Source organism: Dermacentor silvarum, chromosome 9 (assembly GCF_013339745.2).
Source record: "Dermacentor silvarum isolate Dsil-2018 chromosome 9, BIME_Dsil_1.4, whole genome shotgun sequence".
NCBI lineage: Eukaryota > Metazoa > Arthropoda > Arachnida > Ixodida > Ixodidae > Dermacentor > Dermacentor silvarum.
The window spans coordinates 34,834,147-34,860,543 of record NC_051162.1 but is presented as its reverse complement, the minus strand read 5'-3'; the positions used below and the strand labels follow the sequence as shown (position 1 = coordinate 34,860,543).

At 43.8% G+C, this 26,397-nt stretch overlaps 1 protein-coding gene across 1 annotated transcript in view; it reads left to right on the top strand.

Moving 5' to 3' along the window:
• Positions 1–820: 820 nt before the first annotated feature.
• LOC119463523 (uncharacterized) overlaps positions 821–26,397 on the top strand; it is an 89,366-nt gene continuing 63,789 nt past the window's right edge. The window contains exons 1-3 of the mRNA XM_049655259.1: positions 821–1,035; positions 5,539–5,625; positions 6,231–6,460. Of these exons, the coding sequence (XP_049511216.1) occupies positions 879–1,035; positions 5,539–5,625; positions 6,231–6,460 (474 nt within the window). The 5' untranslated portion in view covers positions 821–878. The remainder of the gene's footprint in view (positions 1,036–5,538; positions 5,626–6,230; positions 6,461–26,397) is intronic.

The window sequence follows — 26,397 nt, the reverse complement described above, 5'->3', positions numbered from 1 at the left end:
ATAATGCTCCTCTGGCACTTCTGCTTTCTTCATGAGGCGAGGAAAAAGAAGCATGATTATTATTATATGGTAGGAACCTGGAAGGCCCTTTTGCCGTGTTTAATCAGTGCGAATTTGTTTGGGCGCATTCATGGAGCAAGCTCAATCGCAGACTGATGTACCAACGTTTTCCTCATATTACAACCATCCAGAGCTGATGCGTCGTTGCCTAGAAAGCGCCCAAAGAATTTAGTGAGTGTTGCCCCAACGGAAGGTATCTTAATTGAGCATTTTTAGCAAACCATCTCTGCAGCCGAGGTGCGAAATTGGAGCAAACAAAATGCAATCATTAAAAGGCTTGGCACGTTTCTCCCATTATTATTTGTGCACTCAGCACCGGTACGAGTAAACGTCTGCCACACGCCACATTTCGCTATATTGTACAGCAGCAACACGGTTGATCCAACGGGCCAATGCATGTCAGCGCAGCAAACCCAGCACGGAAAAGCCGCATACAGCCGCTCCACTACCGCGGAGCCGTGTAGACTGATGAAAGATACAGTTGTCTGAAGTTCTACCACCATGATGGCAATAAAGAATGATTGTGTTCAATGCGGCAACATTGTTTCCAAGAGCGAACTATGTACATAAATTTGTGTTTTTGTTTTACCCTCAACGAACCCGTTTTTATTTGAATATGTGCAGCCGGATCTGAATGTCTGAATCGTGCTTCAGTTACTGTACTTCACTGCAGAAGCAGCGGCCATGTTCTTATGCCATCTCTCCGCATTTCCTTATATAGTTCCAGCATTGCATGACGGGACGTAGTTGCAAACATGGCGTTGTGAGCTGTGCATGTGTGTTTAGTTGCTGTTTTCGCGCCAATTTTGTCGGTGACAATGGCAGTGACGAACCGGGACTTATTTGGGATAGCGCGCGGTCGCTGCAAGGAGTCATTTTGTGACTGTGAGCGATACAGGGTTCTGAGTTCGGCGAACATTCGCTGTGACTACTGTGATCACTGCCCCGGATCGCATGGAAAATTAGACGAACTTGGTAAGTGTTGTTGCATTGTGCGGGTTTGTCTGTATTCAGTATATAACTAGGCTGCAGCTTTTCTGTCATTAGAGGGGAAGGACGTGAAAAAGAGAAAGCAAACGGGTAAGCAGCGATTTGCGCGGAAACGCATCCGTGTTATGCTAAAAAAAGCTTTAAGGCTCGTTCACGTTACCGGCACGGCAGCCCGCTGCGCGTTCGCGGGCCGTCGTTCGATGGCGGTTTTCCTCGCGAACGGCGAGATTTCCTTGCCGTAGAGAGGATGTGAACATAGGATGTCATCGGGACCCATTTGTGCGGCAGCCGTACAGCGAAGTGATCAATCAGCGACCGAGGAGTGGTCGTTCTGGCAACGACGGCAGCCTATACCGCTGCTCATCGCTCGGCGGCGCCGATATCGTCGCTAGGCCTTTTCCGGTTCACTTTAAAGCTAAAGCTGATGGCGCTTCGGAATGAATCACCCAAGCTCACAAGCCGCAATATTTCATACCGTTGCTGTCGCTCTTCGCAATAATTATAGACAATGCAGAAAATACGCTAATATTAGCGGCGCCGTCGGCAGCGATGCGAGCACAGCCGCGCCCGTCGTCTCCCGTCGGTAAGCCGTGCAGTGCAGCTGAGCTGGACAGGTATCGGAGCTTTCGTTCGTGTTTAACGTTTGACAGTGGATATCGTTTTTCGTAACGTGTGCAATGTATGCATCACTTTACGTAGTGGAAATTATTTTGCGGGGATTTGCGTGGAACAGAAGCTGCAGCCGATGTTTGCGTTGCCGGTGGCGGGGGCGCGCAGCTTCGCGGTCGTCGATTGGCCCGTCGGTCGGGCGGCGGCGGGGTGGCTTTGGCCGCGGGCGGGGCCCTGGCCGAATTTCCGTCTACAATTAGACACCTTTCGCGCGGCAGACGTTCTACGGCACTGGAGGCCGGTTTGCCGTTAAGGGATATTTACCGCTAACATGAACGTGCCTTTACTTGATTTTACTCTCGAGTGGCTTGCACGCGGTGCTGCCGATCGCTGCCTGTGGCGTTCGCTTTTAATGCGTGAGCATTGTTCGGCTACTTCCCCAACAATTATGTCCGTAACTTGACGCCTTTCCCATAGGAATACATAGAGCTTCATAGAAAATACATAGGATACATACAGGGTGTTTTTTTAGCTGCACCAAATTTTTAAAATTAGAAAAATATAAATCTTGGTCACGTTATGTTTACCATTCGAGTGTACGGATTGGCGGCCTCTAGATACAGTGCAATTTCCGCACTTACGTGCGTAATTAGCGATGTTACGATAATTAACTTTCTAATTATCAACAATAGGTGGCTACAGGAAATGAGTACTTTGGGGCCCGTCCTCGGCACTACCTATCACAACGATCAAATTTTGAATAGCGGAGTTCATGTGGGAGCTACGCGAACAATTAGTTCCCCTTGGCAGGCTCCTTGAAACCGAAACTGGTCGCGAAAAGAGCATCTGTGTCGTCGATGTCGCCGCCCCCCAGCCTTTCGTCACGTCTCCGAAGTCAGCGCTGGTCCGGCCCCGCGAGCAGCTTGCGTTATCTGTTTGCTGTCTGCGGCGTTCGCAGTCGACGCTACAGACTAATATGACGCTGTGCCTGCAGTATCTAAAAGCCCAAGGAGCGTGGTTGGCGCTATACAGCGCAACGTAGCGCCCGACGGAATGACGAAGTAAATTTGGCGGCCCGCGGGCATTAAAGCGCTGGGCCAACGCCGCAGACAGCAAAGAGATAACGCAAGCTGCTCGCGCGGCCGGACCGGCGTTGACTTCAGAGACGTTACGATAGGCTGGGGGGCGGCGACATCGACGACACAGACGCTCTTTTTGTGGCCAGTTTTGGTTTCAAGGAGCCTGCCAAGGGGAACTAATTGTTCGCGTAGCTCCCACATGAACTCCGCTATTCCAAATTTGATCGTTGGGATAGGTAGTGTCGAGGACGGGCACCAAAGTACTCATTTGCTGTAGCCACCTATTGTTGATAATTAGAAAGTTAATTATCGTAACTTTGCTAATTACGCACGTAAGTGCTGAAATTGCTCTGTATCTAGAGGCCGCCAATCCGTAAACTCGAATGGTAAACATAACGTGACCAAGATTTATATTTCTCTAATTTAAAAAGTTTAGTGCAGCTAAAAAAACACCCTGTATAGTGGTATATAGTGAATAACGACTCATGTACACAACCTACAAAGCATGTCGGGGCTCGAACCCTCAACCTTCCAAGTACGCAGGCTGTCGAATCCTTGACCTCCGAAGCAGATAAAAACTGGTACCCCAAACCTTCCAAGCATGCAGGGTATCGAACTCTCGACCTCCGATGCATATAGTGTTTGAACCCCGATATTTTCCGTGTGGTGTATTGAACCAATGGTCAGTACTGGTTAAGCAAAGCTCAAGTGATGGTCAGTAGTGCACAATGGAGATGAGCAAGTGGCACCATGCTTCCAAATGCCTAAACTCCAGTGAAGTTCCTACAGAATTCTTTTTAGTGGAGTTGTACGGATGCACGTCATTTTGCGAAATCGCAGAACGTCGCCCTTTTATTATATTGGTTTATTTGTATTGCAATACAATAACTTTTTGCAGATGGTAGGTAAATTCATGACCGCAACATTATATATTACGATGGGCATGCTACCGTAATCACTTGGACGCTTACAAAACATGCTAACAAAAGCTTTGTTGACAAAGTAATTGTGCTTATGAATACCTGTAAAATCCTATACCAGCGTACTAACCACACTTCTGCATTATATTCAAATTGCCTTGCATGTAGTGCTCACAGATTGAAATGCGACACTGCGAGCTTGTGGACGCCGGTACATGCAGCGCAACCCGTGGAAGGAACACGTTGCATTGTGGTATATACCATGAGGGTGTGGTTTGAGCGTAGGCTTACTGCTTCCGGTTGCCAATGAGCGGGACTGTGGTTTTCCGCAGCGCCAACGTACAGTGTAGCGGTATACCGCAATGCAAGATCTTGCTTCCACAGGCAGCGCTGCATACATGAGCGGCCACGCGCTTGCAGTGTCGCGTTTCAATCCGTGAGCACTGACATGCCCTTCTGTGTGAAGAAATAAGCAGATAAATTTAATGTTTGACAGGGTCTGTGGAACCAGCTGTAGCTGGTAATGATGTTTCTAATGTGCCAAACTCCAACCAAGCGGTGACTATCGATACCAGTGAGTATACGAAGCCAATTTTGTCCAAAATAAATATATACTTATACACATATAAAAGCAGTTTCCTGTGTCTGTTTTACAGCATCTGTTATAATAGGCAACGTTCGTGCTTTCTGGGCTGAGCATTGTTTCTACAGGCTGATTTCAGTGGGTCTGGCATTTAATGAAAAAGTGAACGTGCAATACGACTCTCTGAGCATCGTCGATAACTTGGATTTCATAGTGAACATTAAGCAAGCATTGAATGACAATACTTAGTTGCCTAATAATGTAAATTTCATTTACATTTTATAATGTTTATTTGCGGGCCACGTTTTGTTGAGATAATTGGAGCGTGGTCCTAGTGCAAGCTAGCTCCGAGGTTCAATATCGGGTGTGAAAGCTTACTGGCCGCAGCAGACATGCCATCGGCGCGTTTTTTGCACTCAGTTTTGGTTTGCAGGCACGCCTAACAGAACGCTTACTAGGCACCTGACACCCAGTATGAAAGTTATAGCTGAAATTTAACCATTGGGCCAGCATGTGATTGGACTATATATGTTGAAATGCTCTAAACACAAAAAAGTGAGCAGTTTATTGCTAGTTTCATTTTTAATTCCTGCTTAGTGTCCGCAATGCTCCTGAATTTATCAGCGATGCTTGGAAATTCTTGAAAGCATCCTCCATTCTTGACAAAATTTCAGTCCCATTAAAAACACTGTATATTACCAACGTGCTGCCGCCAAGATTCTCGGGGAGCAGTCGCTCGTAGCAGAATGTGGGATAAGGTGGCACTGTCTTTCGGAATTACTGAAAACAAATATGTTAAACTTCAAAAATTCTCCCCAGGCGTTTTACAAGTAAAAATCGTTACAGAAAGAAATTGTGATAGTACACAGTGACTTCAAAGTATTAAAAAATGCTGTAATGTCGATCAGAAGGGCTGTCGCAACGTCGTATACAGTTGCTGCTGGTATGTCGCATTTTTGGTTTCCATATGCTCACAATCTCTTACGAGTAACTTATGTTGGTATTTTCTTGCCTTACTGTAGTGACCACACAAGAGACATACGATGCAAAAACAGAAAATCACAGTGGTTCTTGGGAAGAACATAATGGTTAGTGCACTAGAAATTTATACCCAAATCTTTGCTCTGTCTTTGGTGTTTAATGAAGCATGAATTCTGAAATTTTCTTCAGGTCAGGTTGCTCATGGTGTGCGGGGCTACTACGAGATGGCAAATTCCTCGCTACCTGGTTGCTCAAAAGGTTGGACAGCTGTCAAATATAAAGATGTATTATCACTCACTGTCAAATTTTCTTTCAGACAGCACTCCTTGGACTGGGGCCTGGCATGTTCGCGGCACAGATGCTACTGAAGCTTCTGAACCGCAAGAATCTGGAGGAAACTGTGGTATGGATATGGAAATATCTTGACTAATTCTTACTGTGTGAATGCAATGGCAGATGGGTTAAACTGAAAATAACTTAAACATATTTTACTGATGATATATATCTTTTAGAAATGCCTCACTGTTTAAGTTAGTTCAATTTCTGTTTGTTAGAACTCCTGCTTTGGCTCACCTCAAAGTTTTCTGATTGCTGTTCAACAAGTGAGCAATATGCTTGTTTGTTGTACAGTTTGTTGCTGTTTACTGTGTCCTAGTGCTGTGCTGTTGTTGGACATACGCACCACTTTCCAGTCTTGATGTATAATATATGACTCCATATAAATAGGAGCGGGGTAGTGTGCTCTTAGTGGACATGTATGAATTTTGAAGAAAGCATGAGGGTTAGCCTACCTCAACAACCTAATGGTTTGATGCGTCAAGTATACTTGAGGCATCAAATTTGCTAACATTTAACTAAATGTAGCTGTACCTGGCTCTTTAGTGATATTTGGTTTTCTTAATCAGTAAACTGGCGCTTTATCCATATTTTTAACATGTATTGTTACATTTTGTTCAAGTAGTCTGAAACCAGCATATGCATTTAAATAAGCTACTTTGTTGTTTACAGCAAATGCAGACTTATGTACCACAGCTCCTGGTGAAACAGTTGAGAGCAGCAGCTTACAACGCGCCAATGACTTGTCCCTTCTGCCTACAAGAAGCACAAATGATCTGTCACTGCTGCCTAATACAAGCACCAGGGACCTGTCCTTGCTGCCTTCGAGAACCGCCAATGACCTGTCCTTGCCACCTACGAGAAGCACCAATGATCTGCCACTGCTACCTACGAAAAGCCAGGTTAGGAAGCACGTCTGCAGTGCGTGCCAATTCACCACAAGATACCTTTATGGCTTTCTACGTCACACGAAAGATGTACACATGAACAAAGTCACACTAAAATGTACCATATGTCACATGCGGTATGCCCACGTGAAACACTACAAGGATCAAATAGAAAAATCTTGCTGATCATCTGCTGTTGATAACAGATTAATACCTGTAAATACGCTTGACTTGGAAATGTCTAGTACTCAGGCTAGTAGCCAGTCTTTGTGTGCCTTGTACGTGATGGATGCAAAAACTAGTTCAGTTAATCAATTGACCGTTGAGGCCAACACAGACATTAGTACTGCAGAGACACAAGCTTCAAGCCCTCAATTGATTGCCAAACTGTCACGTTTGGCTCGGCAACTGGAGTCACAACATCGCTGTACGAAAGTAGCTGTAGACGCAGTAGTACATGGAGTTGCAAATATCTTGGCAGCTGCCGGCGTTGCGCTTGATGTTTCAGCTCTTCATAATTCCAGTGCAAGGAAGGCACTTTATTGTTCCGAAGGAATATATGTGGCTCCAGTAGAGGGAACTCTTGATTGTGGGAGTAAAGGCTACATTAATCCTCTTAAAAGCCTGCTTGAAAATCTGCTGCACCGCGCCTATTTTCTCCATTGCTTCAAGGATTTCACTGATGGCACGAGATCTCAGACACATCCCGCTGGCAGTTCCTATGATGACAATTTAATTGTGATGTTACTTTACTGTGACGATATCGAGTTGGCCAATCCGATTGGCATGAAAAGAGGCTCTAGAGGTAAACTAAGTTTTTTATGTGTCATTTGTAAATATTAAGGCATCGGAGAGGTCGAAACTGAATAATATTTTTTTACTGGCTGTAGGAAAGTCAAAGGACTTGAAGTGAATGGATGCAAAGGCCAAGCTCCTTAGTGACTTTTTTTTCTACTGTGAATAAGCTACAAACTGGCTGTGACCTTCAAACAATGCATAGCAAAGAAACATTTTTTGGGTGCATGTTGGAATACTCTGGAGACTCCCTGGCATGCCACAACATAGCAGAATTCAAGGAATCTTTCAGCAAGAATGTCCGCTTCACATGTAGGACTTGTGTGGTTGCAACATCCGAATTTTCTCGCTTCCACTATGAGATAGAGTGTTCTTTGCGTACCCAGTGTCAATATGAAAAGCAGTTGTTGCAACTTGAAAAATCCGATTCAAAGAAAAGCTTCACTGAGCATTCAGCACAATGTGGTATCAATTCTAGGTCTGTGCTCTCCAATATCAACCACTTCTCGATCTTGACAGACCTGCTTTATGATCCGATGCATGTCCTGCTAGAAGGGGTTGTTCCGTTTCAACTGCAACTCTTTGCAAAATTCATTGAGGGAGAAGCTTCATGGATCAGTTTAAGCCAACTCAATGCTGCCCTGTCTCAATTTTCTTTCCACAAGTTTGTGAGCAAAAGTGACTATCCCAGGCCTTTTGAATCTGATTTCAGTTTTCCTTCTTCAGCAAGTTCTACTTATGCACTTATGCTGCATTTTTTGTTCATAATAGATAATTTTGTGCCTGGAAACAATGTGCCAGAGCCACACTGCGAGTGTTTTTTGTTGTTGTGCATAATCACGCAGCTGTTACTTTCTCCTGTGTTATCTCCTGATGTGCTTTGGTATGTTGAGCACCTTATTGCACGTCATAATGAACTTATTGTGAAGCTGTATGACTCAGATGCATTTAAGCCGAAGCACCACATGCTGCTGCACATGAGCACACAGATAAGACGCTTTGGTCCTTCTCATCATCACTGGACAATGCGTTTTGAAGGCAAAAATGCCCTTCCAAAATCCAAGAAATTCTGGAATTTCAAAAACATTCCCTTATCAGTTGCTGACTTTTTTCAAATACAAATGTCCAGTGATCTTTGGGAAGCACCAGGTCAGCCTAAACTTAAGGAAACTCAACGTGGCATGCCAGATGTTGGAATGCCATTCATTCTGACGTCTGATTTCCTACAGTGTGGTTTAGAGACCAGGAACATTGGCGAAGTAGCTTCTTCTGTGTCGTCTGCCAATGTTGCTAATGTAAAGTTCTCCATTTCTGATGTGTGCTTTCAAGAAGTGATGGTCCAATGTTTGAAGAGGTACAGGCAATTGTATCCTGGTGCAGCAACACTTTTTTTGTTGTGCACGTGCTTGTTCAAGCCAGATATGCAAAGCATGTGAATGCCTTTGTTTTGCTGAAGACAACGCATACAATGGCAATGAGGTCTGAATCGCTGTTGTACCCATGGCCCCTGTTTGTGTACTCAAAGGATGACAATATTTATGGGATCACAAAGTGTCTCCACGAGTGTCCTCTCTGAATAAAGATGTGATTTTTTCAACATTGGTGTAGAGCCCACACAGCCCAGAGAATGTTTTTATTATATATGTGCAGTGGTGTCTTACAATGAAGTACTGTTGTTATTCCAGGAATTCTTTGAGTGGCTTCTTGAGAACTTGCCTACATTTTCTCCGTGTGTGCAACTGCTCCTTGAGGGGAAAGTGCTTTCACAAAGACAGCACAAACAGCTATGTCGCCAGCTCCGGACAGAAATCACACTCTTCTTGGAGTGAGTTTTTCCTTCCTCAAGAACACTAAACCATCCCTTATGTCATTCACCAGCTTTTCATGCAAAAGCAATTCTTTGCTGTTTGATGCGGAAATAGAATGGGTGCTTCAAAACAATATTTTTGCTGAACTATCTGCAGTGAGAATGATATAATCACCAGCAGCAACACTGCCCAATGCCGTTAGATGTACAAGGACCTTGGAGATGCTCTTGTAAAGATGTACCCACGCCTGATGTGGGATGAACCAAAGCCTGAAAGCTGGCTGTAGAAAACAAGCCAGGTTTATGTGAGTCAGTGCTTATGTTTATAACAGGTAATGAGTGTGCCATAGATTGAAAGCATTGTATGCTGGGTCTTGACTCTACTGAATTCAGAAGCCAAATATTCAATCATGTCAAGGAAGTTGTCCAGCTTTGTCCTATACAAATAACAGGCGGCACATTTGCTTCTATATATATTGGCATTCTTTGAAGGATCGAGCATTTGCACATGTTGAATGCTGTCTTTGTGTAGAGCGCGTTCATAAGGAGGCTGTCAGTGGCAAGGAAGGTGCGGAAGCACCGGGCAAGAAAAAGTGCTGTATTAGTTGTGTCGCCGGCACCCCGAGCAACCATCACAAATGAGAACGCTGCTTCTGAACTACAGGTTTGTTCCTTAACATCTTTAATCAGCATTACAAGCAACATTATGCCAAGTCTATTTCTCTGTATACATTCTGGCCAGAGAGAGGCGCTGCCATTTATGCATATAATTAAATTCTCTCCAGGCCCTAAGCTCTTCAAGTATGAGTGCTGCATCACTTGATATGCAAAGAATGAGAATCCTGCTCACGGTGACGCTCCCAGACCCCTCCGCAATACACACATGGACCCTCTCCCACAGCACTTTTTGGTGGAGGAAATAGTAAGTTAACATTACTACTATTTTAAGGTTGTCTGAAGACAAAACATAGTTGAATGATAGAAGTCAGGTGCAGATTGGATGAGAGTGTTTTAGCTAAAAAGCCAGCATTCCGTATGGGGACTTGCCTAGCGCAAACAAATTTCTGACTTAAACGTGAGCTCTTTAGATTATGCACGCCTGTTCAACCTATAGTCTGTTACTAATGTTACTTTATGGGCTGAATATCATAAAAGCCGCTGCAGATTTGTTTCTTTGAAGAAAACTTATTGCAGGTTGTAGTGCTTATTTCGTGAAATGCTACACATGAGACATGGAGCAATCATTATGCAAATGTTATTGACATAAGTTAAAACTTTGAGTTCAGCTGACAGAACAGGAAATGTAGCAGGAATAAAAGCATGTGAGCGTAAAGAAAACAGAAAAGCAAATAGGTTAGCAGCGTTCACTGAACTCTTAACGTACTTGGCAGTCTGTCAGGAATTTTTTTGAAATGTGCAAGAATGTCATCTTGAAAACCTTAAAGTAAGTTTAGAAAATACATTCATTAAAAATCGGCCAGTAAACATGATAGTAGTTTTAATGGTGAACAGTCTCAAGTTCTCAGCGAATGAGCCAGTGCACCTAATTATTAAGTGTTATCACCTGTACCGCTTATTTTTATGATGTCAAACAGTGTTTATTATTTGAAGCCCATTTCGCGAACACTTATTCATCCTAACTTTCTAAATTTCTGTGTTGCAGCTGTGCATTGAGGTGGAACTTCGGTTTGGATCGAAGATAACAGAACTTGAGAACAAACTCGCTGCTGTGGCACGAGTCTTCTCGGAAATTGAAGAACGGGAATGCACGCTGGTGGATGTTATCAAGCACATACAAGGCAATGTTGGGCACAGTCTCATATGTGAGGTAGGTGGACATGCTCTCTTGAACACTTTGCTGCTCAAATCCTTTTATAGATGTGTGAACATCCCAGCCACGGCGGCCGCATTTCGATGGAGGCGAAATGCAAAAACGCCCGTGTGCTTGCGTTGTAGTGCACGTTAAAGAACCCCAGGTGGTCAAAATTAATCAGGAGCCCTCCACTACGGCGTGCCTCATAATCAGAACTGGTTTTGGCACGCAAAACCCCAGAAAGAAGAAGAAGAAGAAGATGTGTGAACAGGGTTCTTTGCGAGACTGAAAAACCTAGTTCAAAATATTCGCATCTCTAGCTGGCTGACACTTCTAAAGTGTGATGTACGTTATTGTGCGGTTGGGATCTGTTTTTACGTGCCTTTGGTTGTTTAAAATACATTTAGTAAAGTATTTCGGGGCAGTATCATCAATAAAATAATATTGGGGCTTTGAATTAGTAAGGATAGCACTAAGCCACGAATGAAGTCCCTTCTCTGCTTTGCACAGCAATACAGATTTTCATCCTTAGATAAACCTGCCTACTTTTGTGAGTGTTTCTTGCAGTGCTTGCGACGACTCGGGGTTTATTGAGCACATTAACTTGCGAGTAGGAAAGTATTGTAGCAGGTCAAGTGGCGCGCTTTAAAAAGGACGAACTGACTGGCATGTGAGATCCATTGTAGAGAATAGAGGACGAAATAGGATTGAACGTCAAATGTTTGTGTCGTTTGGCTGAGAGCGTCGTGCCGGAACGCGCTGTTCGTCTTTAGAATAATATTCAAGTAGTCTCAGTAATATGCACTTTGTGCCCTAAGCAGGCGAGTTTCTTGTGCTGCATATAAGTGGCCACAAAGGGCTGCAGCGTGGACATTCCGTGTCTTGTGGTGGGGCATCCAGGTGCCCATAGGCATATTTACCATGGGATAGGGGGAGCACTTTGTCTTGATAACTTCAGCCCATCTCTCATAAAGATGATAGCGTGCTTAATATCCGGAATATTTTGCCACATCGTCAACCTTATCTTTAAGACCGGAATTTTCCCAAGTTATTTGAAAAAGGCCAAAATAATCCCTGTTTTCAAGAAGGGAGATAAGCGCTTAACATCTAACTACCGCCCTATTGCCATACTTTCGTTCTTTAGTAAAATTGTCGAAAAACTAATCGTAATGCGCTTGTCAAGTTATTTGTCTAAATTTCATATCCTGTCATCAAATCAATTTGGCTTTCGGGAGGGATACTCAACTGATTTAGCATTAATATTTCTAACAGATAAGATTCGGCAGGCAATTGACACTGGCAATTTTGCTGGTGCATTATTTATTGATCTTTCTAAAGCGTTCGACTCACTTGTTCATAACATACTTTTTGCTAAATTGGATTCCATTGGTATAACTGGCCCGGCATTGCGATTATTACGGAACTATTTGCGCGATAGAGAGTACACTGTGTCAATATCCGGTACTTACTCACACCCTAAAACAACTAACATTGGTGTGCCGCAAGGATCTATATTAGGACCTCTCTTGTTTTTAATATATATTAATGATCTCTCACAGTGCCTAAAGTCATCTGAATGTATCCTTTACGCCGACGACACCACTATCTTCTCCTCAGACAAAAGCCTTGATTTATTAATGTGCAAGCTTAACCACGACGCAGCAAACATTGTAACTTGGTGCCGACTAAACAGATTACACATTAATACTGCAAAATCTACCTTCGTCATTTTCACAGCTAAGCAAAAGCTTATCTCGGGGTCTCCATCACTAACCTTTGCTTGCAGCAAACTTTATCCTACTGACAGTGTAGTGTTTCTTGGCGTCACATTAGATAAACACCTAAAATTTGATGAGCATGTTTTATCCTTAACCAAGAAGGCAGCTTATGGAATTAGAATATTAATTAAAGTTCGCAATTTCTTTAATCTGAAGACACTCATCTCTCTTTACTACGCTTTCATTCATACGCATATTAATTATTGCATAGCATCATGGGGAAACACGTATCCCGCTCATTTATCCCCATTGCAGCATACCCAAAATCAAGCAATTCGCATCATCACACGTAGCAGCTACACATCAGAAGCATCTTCATTGCTCAGTTCTAATGGCATTTTATCAGTACAGAAACTAAATAAGTACTCACTTGGAATGCTTGTCCATAAATCTGTTAACGGAAAGCTCCCGTTCCCGATAATTACTAACAGCCAATATCCTCACTCCACATCTACCCGATTCGCTTCTACCAACAGCTATCTATTACCAAATGCTAGAACTAATTATGGTAAATTTACTACCAGTTTTTCAGCCACACAACTCTGGAACTCATTACCGTGTCATATTAAGATAATCTTTCATTTTTACACATTCAAATCAAGCCTCCGTAAATTTTTGCACTCAATGTAATCATTTCATGATGACCGTTTTATTAATAACTACTTTGTGTTTTAAAATAGTTTACGATGTTAGCTAGTGACTTATTTAATACGGTGTTTTGTATGTTTGCATATAGCTGCTTTGTATTTACATATCTTACTCATTTTTAACGGGAGGTCCCCTGTACAGTCTGTTGACTATGGGACCTCCCTCTGTATGTTTGTATAATCTCCATTTGTAACTTTCTATTATGCACAAATAAAGAACTGAACTTGTCCCTCCACATTCAAAAAGGGAGGATAAGCCCCCCCCCCCCCTCCACCCACTTTTGATTTGGTCACTGTTGGCAGGCATAAAATGAAATCGGCTTGCACAAAACGGCGTAAATTGTAGATTATTGTAGAGGCTTTCGTCCTGCAGTGGACATAGCATATGCTGATGATGAGGACGATTGGCAGCACATTGGCAAATTCAACAATTGAGGCTAACTTTTCTTTCAGCGTAGCAATTATGTAATTAACGGACCTTTGTTACACATTCCGTCCTTGAACTGCAGTGAGCATTGCCTTTCATTCCCCACCACAACGCATAACAGGTTCTGTCGGTGCGAGCCAGCATTGCCAAGGAGGCTACCGCTGCACAGACCTCTCCTCATAGCAAGAGTAGAACTTGTTGCTGGGCGAGTTGGTTGACATGTGAGGAAAGCATGGTTGCGCGAACTGGAAAAGAAAGTCTTGGAAAGGAATGTAGGAAACGATAGGTCAGGCGCTGAACTTCCACTGTTTTATTCTTACAGCAGAGCAAGAGCGATTCAACAAATGCGCATGCATGTGTCAGTGTCGTCAAAGGCGATTACAGTGACGTTTTTAACAGCTGCATCTCGTCAAACAGAAAAACGGACGTATCACTAATACAACTCGTGCCTCTCTTTTTTATGTGGTAGGCCTCCAAAAGTTCTCCAGCTAACGTATCACCACTCTTGCCAATTGTCTTAATGTCACGCAGTAGTGGCTCACATGTGCCGGCCAGGTCGCGCAGGTCGCGGTCAAATGACGCCTTTTAACGACGACCTGTATGTTCAGCGGCAAGGAATATGCATTGGTTCCTGCGTCGCACCCGTGCTCTGTGACATTTTCTGGCGTCAATTGACCGCGACGTGTACTGTTCCTTTGACGATAGGTTCTACCTTAAGGCTTTTAGATACGTTGATGATTTTTCATTTGTTTGAAAAGCAACCATGATTTTACCGTTGACCAGTGTATTAACGAAGTTTTACGTGATTTTAGGCTACATAGGAAGGGCATGCTATTTACACATGAGCTCCCTTCCCATGGTAATCTTCAGTTTTTAGATCTGATTTTAGTTCTTGACAAAAACCACGTCTTTTGGCAGTATAGCCCCCGTGCACAGAAATGAAATTGCTGCCATACGATTCGGCACATTCGAAGTTAGTAAAAAGAGGAATAGCCACTCTATGCCTTGAGTCTGCTCTCATGAAGTCCTGCTCTCATGCGATGCAGGCTAGCTTTGACAACCAATTGGCGAGGCTACAGACAGCTGGCTACCAGAGCTCGGTCGTAGGGGCCGTCTTAAAAACATTGCTCCAGAAGGTGAAGGGCAAAAAGCATATGCCTAACCCTAACCAAAAAGGATGCAAGCCCGCAGTGGTGACATATGACCACAAACGTTCCCACAATTTGAAGAAAGTCGCAAATAGGTTTAGTGTACCTGTTTTCTCGGCGCCACGCAAGTTGGATAGACTGTGGCCACGCATTAGCCGCGTTGACAAAAAAAAGTCAGGGTGTCAGAAAAACCACACCAGACCTTACGTGAAATGTGCGACTGGCGTTAAATATGAGATACCGCTGAAATATGGGAAATCCTACGTGGGCCAAACGGGGAGAATGAATTGTAAATCATGAACAGAGGTAATGCGCACTTACCTGCGCATTGCATGGTTTGCTTGGCCGGCACATGTGAGCCACTACTGCGTGACATTAAGATAATTGGCAAGAGTGGTGATACGTTAGCTAGAGAACTTTTGGAGGCCTATCACATAAAAAGAGAGGCACAAGTTGCATTAGTGATACGTCCGTTTTTCTGTTTGATGAGATGCAGCTGTTAAAAACGTCACTGTAATCGCCTTAGACGACACTAACACACGCATGCGCATTTGTTAAAGTCCATCTTCCTCTGCTGTAAGAATAAAACAGTTAAGTTCAGCGCCTGACCTATCGTTTCCTACTTTTCTTTCGAAGTCTTTCTTTTCCGGTTCCCGCAACCATGCTTTCCTCCTCATAGCAAGTTTGAGCTTGTACTACTTGCATAGGTGTATTCACCAGGGTCGGGGAAAGGGGAACCATACCTCCTCCCCTACACTTCTGAAAGCGGCCATTGTCGGCTGCATGCATGCACTCGAGTGCAGTCAAAATCTGGTGTGGTTGGGATGCATCTTTGCTGAAAAGAATCCAGACGTAGACCAAAGTGAACACAATATTTAAGAATAAGCTGAGGTGTGCTGGTACATTGCAGGTGTCCCGAGAAATGAAAGGAATTTGAATTAGTACAACTGCAACAACTTTGAAACCAAACGACAGAAATATCTCAATTGATGCACTGTAATTTAGTTCATGCATATATAATGGTTTGATTCTATATTCAAGGTTCATCTTACTGTTATACTTGAACTCGGTATGAAAATTTCACTGCTTGAACAGCCCTGCTTTTTTACAATTCTCTTCAGCTTTCAGATGCAATCATGTGTCCTAATGTGTATCAAATGAAATTGATCTAATTGGCTTGTATAGTGAATTTGTTGCTTAGGCTTTCTTGCAAGTAATGTTCGTCTGGACAAATTGTTTATATGTAGTGACGTCAGTATAGTGAACGTGAGTCCGTGTAAAGAAAAAAGAAAGTGCGACATACGTTTTGGCTGGTGGACCAGCCTTTGTCGAAGCGAAACGTTGGGAAAATGCACTGTGCAATAACAGTGTGCGGCGTACTATCTTTTTTAGTTATTATACTACCAGTGTCAGCGCGATATATATATAGTGTTATGCCATTGCTGGTGCCCGTATGTGGTTTACACCTATGCCGTGGGAGAACTTGTGCATTGTCTCGCTTTTGTGCGACCTCTTGCCTTTCACTTACGAGCATTAAACTAATGGTCTACAGATTTCGGAAGATAAATAGGTTCTGCTTATATCCTGGGCTAAATAATATTTTTTTAAATATATAGGAAGGCAATTTATTCATTCTTTTTGTGCAGATATTTCTTCCACGAAAACTTTGGTAAGAGATGCGACCTTTTAAGAGAACAATGCAGGGGAATTGGCTCAGCCTATACACTAGGCTACAGATGCGAGTTTTCAGCATTAGTTGTCAGTGAATTGGGAAATCCAAACTACTAAGGCACAATCAATGTATGTTGACTGTGAGTAACACACCTGTCTGGTTTGCTAGTGCCAGCATTCCTAGCTGACTTCTCTCCTTTTGCCCTTGTTCGTACATCTGTTTGTTTTATTATGTGGGGAAATGCGGCATGCATGCCGTGCTCTAAACTACATAAATAAATTTTGAGCAGTGGTTTATGTCATCTGTAATTTCTTTCCATAGATGGCATTGCCAGCTGAGGACTTCCAAGTAACAGCACCTCACATTTACTGCACTCCTGAGAAGATTTGTGTTTTTGCTGGCAGCCAAGCCGAACTGATAACAGTCTCCAAGTCAGGATTAGAAGGGGCACTTATTTTTTCCTTTTGACTTATTATGTTAAGAACTTAGAATATCCATTTGCATTTTTCCAAATGCTTGCTCTCGTGCAAAAAGTTGTGCTGCCAGGAGACAAGCTAGTGAAAGGACTGCTTTCTGCTCGTCTGAAGCGTCTCTGTGCGCTCTTAAGCAAGAAAAATGTAATCTAGGCTTTCCATGTTTTTCACCAACTGTGAAGTGAAAGAAAAAAACAACAAACAGTAGAACCCCACTGATACGTTTTTCACGGGACCAGGCCTAAAAAGTAAACGTAAGAGCCGGGAAACGCAAGAGCCGAGAAACAGGAAAAATTGAGAAATGAGAGTAGTGTTGAATTGCACACAATATTATTTTAATTATTACATGTGAAAAAAGTCATAGCCCGAAAGCCGAAGCATCGATTGCGATATCAAATTAGTAGACAGTTATACAAAGTAAGGATAGTAGTTTTATCGCCAGTATAAAGTTGTAAACATTTACTTATTACCTATATTAACAAGCGTGGTGTCAGCGCCCACAGCAAACATGAACACATCACACTCGATGAGCGCGGACACGCGCTGTCAAATGCTGGCGTGAAGAAGCGCTGCTGCAGCAGCGAGCGAAGTGACCTTCGTGCTGTTGTCTATCGCTTCAACGCAAACTGAGCGCCGAGAATACGCACAAAGCTACGGGCCGCCGACGCACCTACACTGCCTACACTCTGTCGTCTGCTACCCTCGCACGCTTTTACTCGCGCGGCGACGGCGTTATTGCCCTTGGACTTTAACGGAACATCTATATATGCGCCAAAACCAATTTGAGGGCCACAACGCGTCATAGACAGCATCTTTTGATGGCAAATATGGATCTCAAAGGCCATGCCTTTGCTGGCGGAAACCGAAAATACGTCATAGGTGTCGCCCCGGCACTTTGGGTGGCCAATCCCATCATCAAGCCAAGTGACATGAAAAGTCAAAATGGCCGCTCGGGCCAGTGTGGGGTGGCAGTTCAAAACGTATGAAGCGGGAACGGTCCAACAGTTGCGACGCAACAGCGGGGTGACGAATGCATTGGGTTCTATGGGAGCTCTGCCTGGACCGGCCGAAAACGACAAAACCAATTCGCAGCATCCGGGAACGCAGCACCCGGGAACATAACAGCGGGCTTCTACTGCATGTGATTTACTTCAAAGCTGTTGGTTAGCTCCAAAGGTGGGAGAGGCTTATTCCATAAGCTGCTGTTTTTTTTTCACGTCATTCCTTGTTTACTTTTAGTCACAAGCAGTGCATTTAATTGCTCTAGTCAGTTGTTCGGCTCCCTTCTGGTGGAGGATGGCTAATTTTGTTTTACTTGTGCATTTATAGGCCTCAGAATTTCTTATAAACATAGTTTAAGCATTTAATTCACCCACGTAGATGGTTCTGTTTTGCAAAGAGTAATGCACTCTATTTGCCCTTCTTTGCTCAGTACTAGTAGAACGGTATATACCTGCACCTGTGCAGAAATCTAGTATTGTAGTTATTAAATAGCATCAATTTTGATATGTTTGTAATTTCACACAGTTGTGCTTCGATGACTGTATATGGTAGGTCTCATGGATGGTATTTTTTGTATCAGATCTTGTTGAACAATAAACTTGTAATAATTTCGTACCTGAGAGTACTCCAACTTATTTCGCGAGAACGTTCACAGAATGGTAAACGGAACAGCTTATTACAAAGGCTCAGGTGCATAGTTAGGAAGTGAAATAATGACATTGCCTTCAAGTACATCAAAGCAACTCATTGTCACCATATTATTGCCAGCAGCGCTTTGCAGTATGCTTTTGCTCACCTGAACTAGATTATTATAGCCAACCTGTAGATGTTCCTTCCCCAAAGTGTTCTTCGTTGAGTGTGTACTTCAAGTAATTTTGTGCCTTTGGAAGATGCATTTTTTATAAATAGTGGCTTTTGTGCACAAGTAATACTCTAGGAACTGGGGATATTTTTGGCTTTCACATATATTGGAGGGACATTAACTAAGAGGCAGTATATGTTAGAGACCTACAGCTGAGTTATAATGGCAAGTCAAGCAGGAACTGTACCCCAAAGGCTATGTTAAATTTAGGGGTTACTTCAGCTATTTATTCATATGTCTTTATTGTGATATTGCGCTGTATTTTTATAGCTAGCCTATAAAATCTATCACCGCGTCATGATTAAAAATGTTCTGCATCTCGAATGGGGCCAACATTGTGATACCTGTCAGTTGCCTCTGATTTCTTTTCACCACAGATTGTCATGCAGAAGTTTGAATTATGGGAGTGAAAGAAAAATGTTTGGGTCAATACCAATTCGAGAAAGTTACGTGCTCTCTTCAAAGCTTTAATGAAATGCATTTACAGTGGAAGTCTTCTTTATAGTCCCACAATTTAAACACCAGCTTAACTATATAATCTGGGGTGAGAACATGTCACTCAACTGGCAGGCATGACAATATCGGCCCAATTCGAGATGCAAATACCTTGTAGTGGAGCATTGTTTATTTTCTAGGTTGGCTATAAAAATAGAATGCAAGCAAAAAGAAAAATATCCATATATATAAATTGCTTAAGTAACCCATAAATTTAACACGTCCTTTAGAGGCTACATTTGCTTTTAGAAAATAAAAGACTACGGCGTAACCTCTAAAGCTGCATGTTTTTCAAGGGTTACAATGTACCTTTAATTTTATATTGCTTACAATGTAACCTATAATATATTGGTTACAATGTACCTTATATTTTGTATTAGTTACAATGTACCTTATAATATATTAGTTACAATGTACCTTATAAATGTGAATTTGTGCACCTATACTAAGGGTTACCCAGCTAAAGGTGTACGGACTGAAGCGTGTGCCTTCTGTCCGCCACACTCTCTTTTATCCCAGTGGCTCGAAAATGCAGACTCATCTGAGAAAACCACATACTTCCACTCCTCATCGCTCCAGCTGCGGTGGCGATTGGCTTTGTTGGATGCTGTGAAAAGAGGTTTCTGATGGGTGACACGACTTCGAAATCCTTCTTCCCTGAGACTTTGCCGTACGGTGCTATCGCTCACATTGTCCAATCCAAGAGCACTTCGCACATCCTTTGCACTTTGATATGGCTTGTGGTTCAGTGTAGCAACAATGCAAAGATCTTGGCCCTTCAGAGGTGATCGATGACGTCTCTGGCGCGGCAGGTTATTTGTGCGTCCTTCATCTCGGTAAACCTGGACAATCCTGTTTACGGCCTTCAAACGGTTTGTCACAAGAGCAATATTGCGCCCGGTATAACCTCTTGTGACATTTCTTTGAAATCGTCACGCTGTATAAGAGGAATTCGGGACATCGTCAGGCTACATAATCACAGTTGACTACTGTGCGTTGTTCCCTTTAGTGTTTTACATACCTGCTTCTGGACCGACTTAGCGTATTACGCATGCACAAAAAAATTTACACAACCGGCTGTTTACCAATTATTCTTTTTCATTTTTATGTTATTCGTCCATCATCCTTATTTCCAACGCCAACGCAACGGCGCTTAAGGTGCCATTGACAACTGGTGGTGTCGATAAAATAATCGGTTCAAAATAGGAGCCAAGATCTAAATGTCCCTTCAAACGGTTGCACCAACAACAAAACATAAAAAAGCATGAAAAAAAAAGTACTCGCTGTAAGTCAGTGCGACACATATCCGTCTTGTCAGCTTCCAGTGAAATGTCATAAGCTGCCGTTTGGCGATAAACGGAGGCGCGGTGGAAGTGCCCCCCTTTCGCTGCTGTTTTTGACAGTGCCATCCGCATATTGCTCATGATACTACATTTGATAAGAAACGTGATATAGACATCTTTGCAGTAGTGCGCTACTGCAGGCAAATGAATATTGATAACAGACTGGTCTGAAATTGAGCGTTTGCACTGAAACATTCCCCCCCCCCTTGCTCATGTGTTCTGCAAAATGACTACAAGCAAACTTCGCAGAACCACACGCGACTTCGATAAAGTTTCCATTCATTATTCTGATTGCATGACAGTGGTGAAATCACGTTTATTTTTGCGTTCTTCGTTCGTTTTGCTCTGTTGCAATGCTTCCCGTTCTACGAGTTTTATGTTCTGAGATTCACGCTCGGCAATTTGTGGAATGCTTTAAGCACCCTGGATATTCTCAGATTGGTGCCTTGTGTGAATGTATTTCAGAGGGCACTAATGGGAATGATAGATCCGAAACATATGGTGTCGAGGACACCACAATTCAGTTATTCGTAAGAACAAGGCCGTTGTTTGTTGTAGTAGCCTGCTGCAGTGTGCATATTTTTGTTATGATGCTCTGCGCATTCAGGGGATTTGTAATCCGTGTAGCAAAAACACTAAGTGAAATTTGATCACCCATCGTAACATACTCTGTTATTGTTAAATATAATTTTCTTACGCTCAAACAAACAAAATTGCTAATCCACCACTGAGCGAGACGAACAACCTAAAAGCATCACATGCGCGACAGGAAGTACGTTGTTATGGTGCCGAAGAAAGACAGAAAAAATTGACGTGCGCCAACAGAAGACTCAAAGCGTGATGGAAGCTATACAGCATACTATGAATACTGAGTGGCATCACAGCCGCTCAAGTGGAGACGGTATCAAATGAAAGCAATCGATTTAGGGTATTAAGACTTATCAAACAAACTAGCAATGCACCGCGTGTCATTTTCCATCATACACGCAGCTATATGTAAGCCTCTGGAAGTTACCATCTTCGGCCACGTAGGAGCTGTTGCTTAGCGGGCTGTTTGCTAACCAATTTTGTTCGCAGATGACATTTTCAGTCATTGCTAGCTGCCTAGAGTTGATGAGTAGAAAAGAAGCACTAGCTAAGGCCTCGTCGTGAGAACAAAAGTGTTAGAGGGCGAGGGGATTGGCTGAAATTATTAACGCTACAGAGCAAACACATTGTGGAGTGCGGTAGTCTGTGCTGCTCTTTATCTTACCCTGTGATCACAAGCGGGAGGCCGAAGTTGCCAATTCAAGCACATGCCATGTGGCACATACCTAGTGACCTAACTGTCCACTAGGCCAGACAGCAGCTATAGCAGCGAAATGTCTATTCGGCCAAATACAGGGGCGCTTGTGTTCTCAGGAAGGTAGCGGCCAGAACATAGCTAAAGTCTCAACCTACCACACAGCATGAGTCCCCTGTTTGCTATGGGAGACCGCATAACAATCCACGCCAGCCGGCGTAGCAATTCAAGACTTCATTTGCGACTTTGGTGCGTGATAAAATTGAACGAGTTGAAGCGTGCCATGAGACGAGTTTCAGAATTTTTACTCTAAGTTTAGTCGCCTAGAGTGACGTGGTGTACAACGGGCATTTATAGAATAAATACGAGGGCGAATCAGAAATTCTTTGTCCTTACCTTTTTAGCCAAATTACGCCTGTAAATGCGAAGTCAAGATATCCATTCCCAGGAGTGAACCTTTCTTGGACCGGCCCAGCCTTATCTGCCGGTAGCTCTGCGACATGGCTTTTTCCGACTGTCAGTTGTTAAAGATGGCGGTTGTGCTTCCCACGTCCACGGCATACGAGGAAGGAAGTGTGATTCGTTTTCTATGAAGCAAGCGACGAACGCCAATCTAAATTCACAGCGAAATGCTGCCCACGTTTAGGGAATAGTGTCTTGCTTTGAGAAGTATGTGGTGGGGGTGTTGTGAGTTCACAAAAGGCCGTGAAGGCAAGGCAGCCGTCCGACGGTGGTTCAGCAAGTAAGAGGTATTTCAAATTTAGTATTGCTATGGGGCAAATGTCTAAACCGGTGTGGGGAATATTTGTGGAAAAATACTGCGAGGTACGCAGAATAGTATGTACCTTATCCTGGCTAATAAAAAAATCACTGATGAATAAGACACGCCCTAATGCAGAATTTGAGCATAGCTCTATACGAGTTTTCATTTCGCAATATATTGAGGCAAAGAACTTGAGAGAGACATGCAGCAGAGTCGGCAGTCGTTGTATATCTGACCTGCCGGTCAAGCACCTCGGCTTTTATGTATCACTCGTCGAAGGTTCCAGCGTAATCGCTTGTGCCACGTGGCTTACAGAAAGTACTGGACAATTCACGTCGCGCTTACAATCAGATTACAGAATAATCGCAAGCCATGACAATCGAAACAAGCGCGAACGAGACCAAACAAAGCAAACCAAGCACGCGTGCGCGAGAGCTGACGCGAGCAAACTATTGTACGAAACTAGCGGTCCGGCTGAAACCAGATACGACGACGCATCGAGCGGTCGGGCGGGTCCGCATGAAACCCGTTACCCGTGCGCACGTCACTGAAGGGGCCGCTCTCATTGGTCTCCGCCGTTTGCGGCTCGCGTCTCATATTTGGCGTTTGTGCTCGTCCGCTCAGTTACGTCGCCGCCGACGTTCGCCGCAGGAACCGGCCATTAAGAGCAGAGTTCTAAAAATAGGAGTAAACACTTTCTGATTCGCCCTCGTACGTTCACGACACTGAACGATGAACTTGGTTATCTTTCTCCCGTGATTGATTTTCACCAGCTAACAAACGGTAAATGTTATCGCTTGGCACAGGACGTGCCTGTGCCACATTCTCGAATATTATCGATGGTTCTATCCGTTGTCGTTTGTCACCAAACTACGTGTAATGTGATTGTAAGCGAAACGCGAATTGTTTAGTAATTTCTGGGAGGCACGCGGGTACTAGCGAATACGCGAGAACGTTCGACTAGGCCTGTATAAAGCCAACTCGCTTCACCCACAGCGCAGACGTCGACTATCGCCGACTGTGCCAACACCACCTAGATAGCGCCAGGCCTGTTCACTCCGGTCCATGACGTCATGCTATCTGGCCCGAAATTTCCATTTCCAAGTCTGGCATGACGAAAGCCGGTGACGTCAAAATCGCTCTTGCTTATTCGGGGAGCATCCCCATTAGATACTAAGGCAGTTGGGCCAGGTAGCAGGCCGTCATGGATCGGAGTGAACAGGCCTAGGTGGTGTTGACTGTGCTCGCCGCTATCGTTGCGCGTCGAGTGTTACTTGCTTTTGTCAAACAGGTTCGTCCTGCAAAAAATTAATTTCGTGATACACAGTTTTTATACATGGGCTCTTGAACGTCACTACAACGTGACATACTAAAGCGCAGCAGAAGACAATAGAACGGTGCTGAAATATTTTTTCTCAGCTCAGACGCGGTAAGCTAAGATGCGAATTTAGGGTTGTTAGTTTAGCGGATGTCGGTAACTTTGCACTATTTTTGTGTTGCTGACGTCTGTCATTTTAATTTTCCAGGCATGCGCCTTGAAAGTAGCCCAAGAACGTCATATCGGTCTGCAAGCCTTTGACGAAGCCATCGCATTTATGCGAAGAGCAGCCTTAACGTTTGGATGGACCTGAGTGAAGAATATGTACATAGAAGAGCCGGCAATCACCTAGTCGAGTTACTAGATTGCTCTTCTACACCAAGCTACTTCACCAGCTTTATTATTGAAAATGACCCGTGGAAGTAGTCATCTCGGGTGCTTAATTGTATTCCAACAAAATGAAGTACTCAGATCTTCTAAAGCGTGCCACTGAACTTTGTTGCATGTTACTCAATCCATAACGGGTGGAAAGTATCAAACGCACGGAACATTGATCTTGACATTAAGTAAGCAGGAAAACCTAAAACGAATGACAAGAAAAGATTCAATTTCACAAAAGAGTTTGTATTTAGGCCGCGAGTAGAGGGCAATATCAGGCCAACCGGATGAAAATTATCAGGCCAACCGGCTGGATGGTGTAGATAAAATGTATATAAATGCCATCACGCTCTCACATAAAACAGACATGTCACGAATTAACCAACAAGTACGTATATTGGTCTTAGAAGCAGGGACTTTCGCTTTCATTGCTGTTGTACGGACATGCATTTTACGTGCGTACAAGCTGCCACGACTAACCAAAGTGCAGCAATGTTTTTAAACTGTATCCCACATGCGCTACATACTACTTGCAGGAATAAAAAAATTGGAGGACGCTTAAGCTTCGCCTTTATGAGTGCGGAACGCGATAGCATTCAAATATCCATGACAGCTTCTGACGCTTCCTGGCAATTGCAGCTTATGCAACCGTAATGTTTACCGGAAAACGCTGGCGGTGAACGCTATGCACGAAGGCGTGCTTTCTGGTAGAAATGCGGCTTCTTGCGTGGGTCGATCTTTTGTTATTATTGTAATAGCAATTATATGGACCCTCCAAGCGGATTTCTGTCGTAGGCGTCGTCGTCATCGTTGCCGTGAGGTTCCGTATAGAGTCCAACAGCGATGAAATCGTCGCCGCGCGCCGTATGCTGTATGTGCGAGTCAAAGCGCGCGTCCTTCGCCCGCTTTCACTCGCATATATATATATATATATATATATATATATATATATATATATATATATGTGTGTGTGTGTGCGTGTGTGTTTAAAGTATATGCAGCGCTTATATAGCCCTTGCGCTCCGCAGCGCCCCTAGCGGTTTCCATGCATACCAGAGCTACGGAATACCAGGGACAAGGTTATGCCCTAAGGTGCTTCGCCACTAAAACGTTGCGAGGCGAGAAGGTGCTAAAGACGACCGACGCTGCTCGAAGAGTGTCCCGTTCTGATCTCGTCGAAAAGCTCCGAGCCGCCCCCAGAGGCACCGGCAACAGTTACCAAGGCCGCGCGCGTTCGGTGCGACCGCGGGCAAAACGCCGACGGCTTCGAGAACAGTTCTGCGCGTTATTGGTGCTGCTGCATGTCGAAGTTTATACAGCTGATAAAACTACTATCGTTACTCCGTATAGATCTCTACTAATTTGCTATCGCAGATGATGATTCGCCTTTCGTGGAAACTGCGACATTTTTTTTCTCGCACTTTTAATATTTCAGTCATAAAAGGTGCGCGCTTTCGGTGTTTTGTTTTCATGACGGTTGTTTGTGGGCTGTCATTCTTAAAATTCTCAGTAGTAACTGTTTAAAGAATGTAAGACAAAACCTGGGTAAATTTAGTGCTAAAAATATTTAGTGTCTGCGGAGGGCCTGCGTGGTTGTGGTTCGGAATGATTGTTCGCCAAACAGCGGACGGCACCGACACCGGATTTTTTATGACACGGGGTCCTTAACGCTAACGCCTCACAATATTTCCTGTTATTTTAACCACCGGTAGGTAGCCAGAATCATAGCACCGCAGGGGCGTCTGCGTCACCAGGCGTTTGGTGCGCTGCAACAACACCGACCCGAGCACATGGAGGTCTATTGCTACTGCGCTTGGCCATGCGTGGGATCCTGATGGCGGAGCTGACACAGAGCGCTAGCACCTATGGGACCTCTCGGCTGAGGCAACAAAACACTTTGGCACATGCTTTTGGCGCATGCACACTGTGGCGCATTGACCCACCCGGAG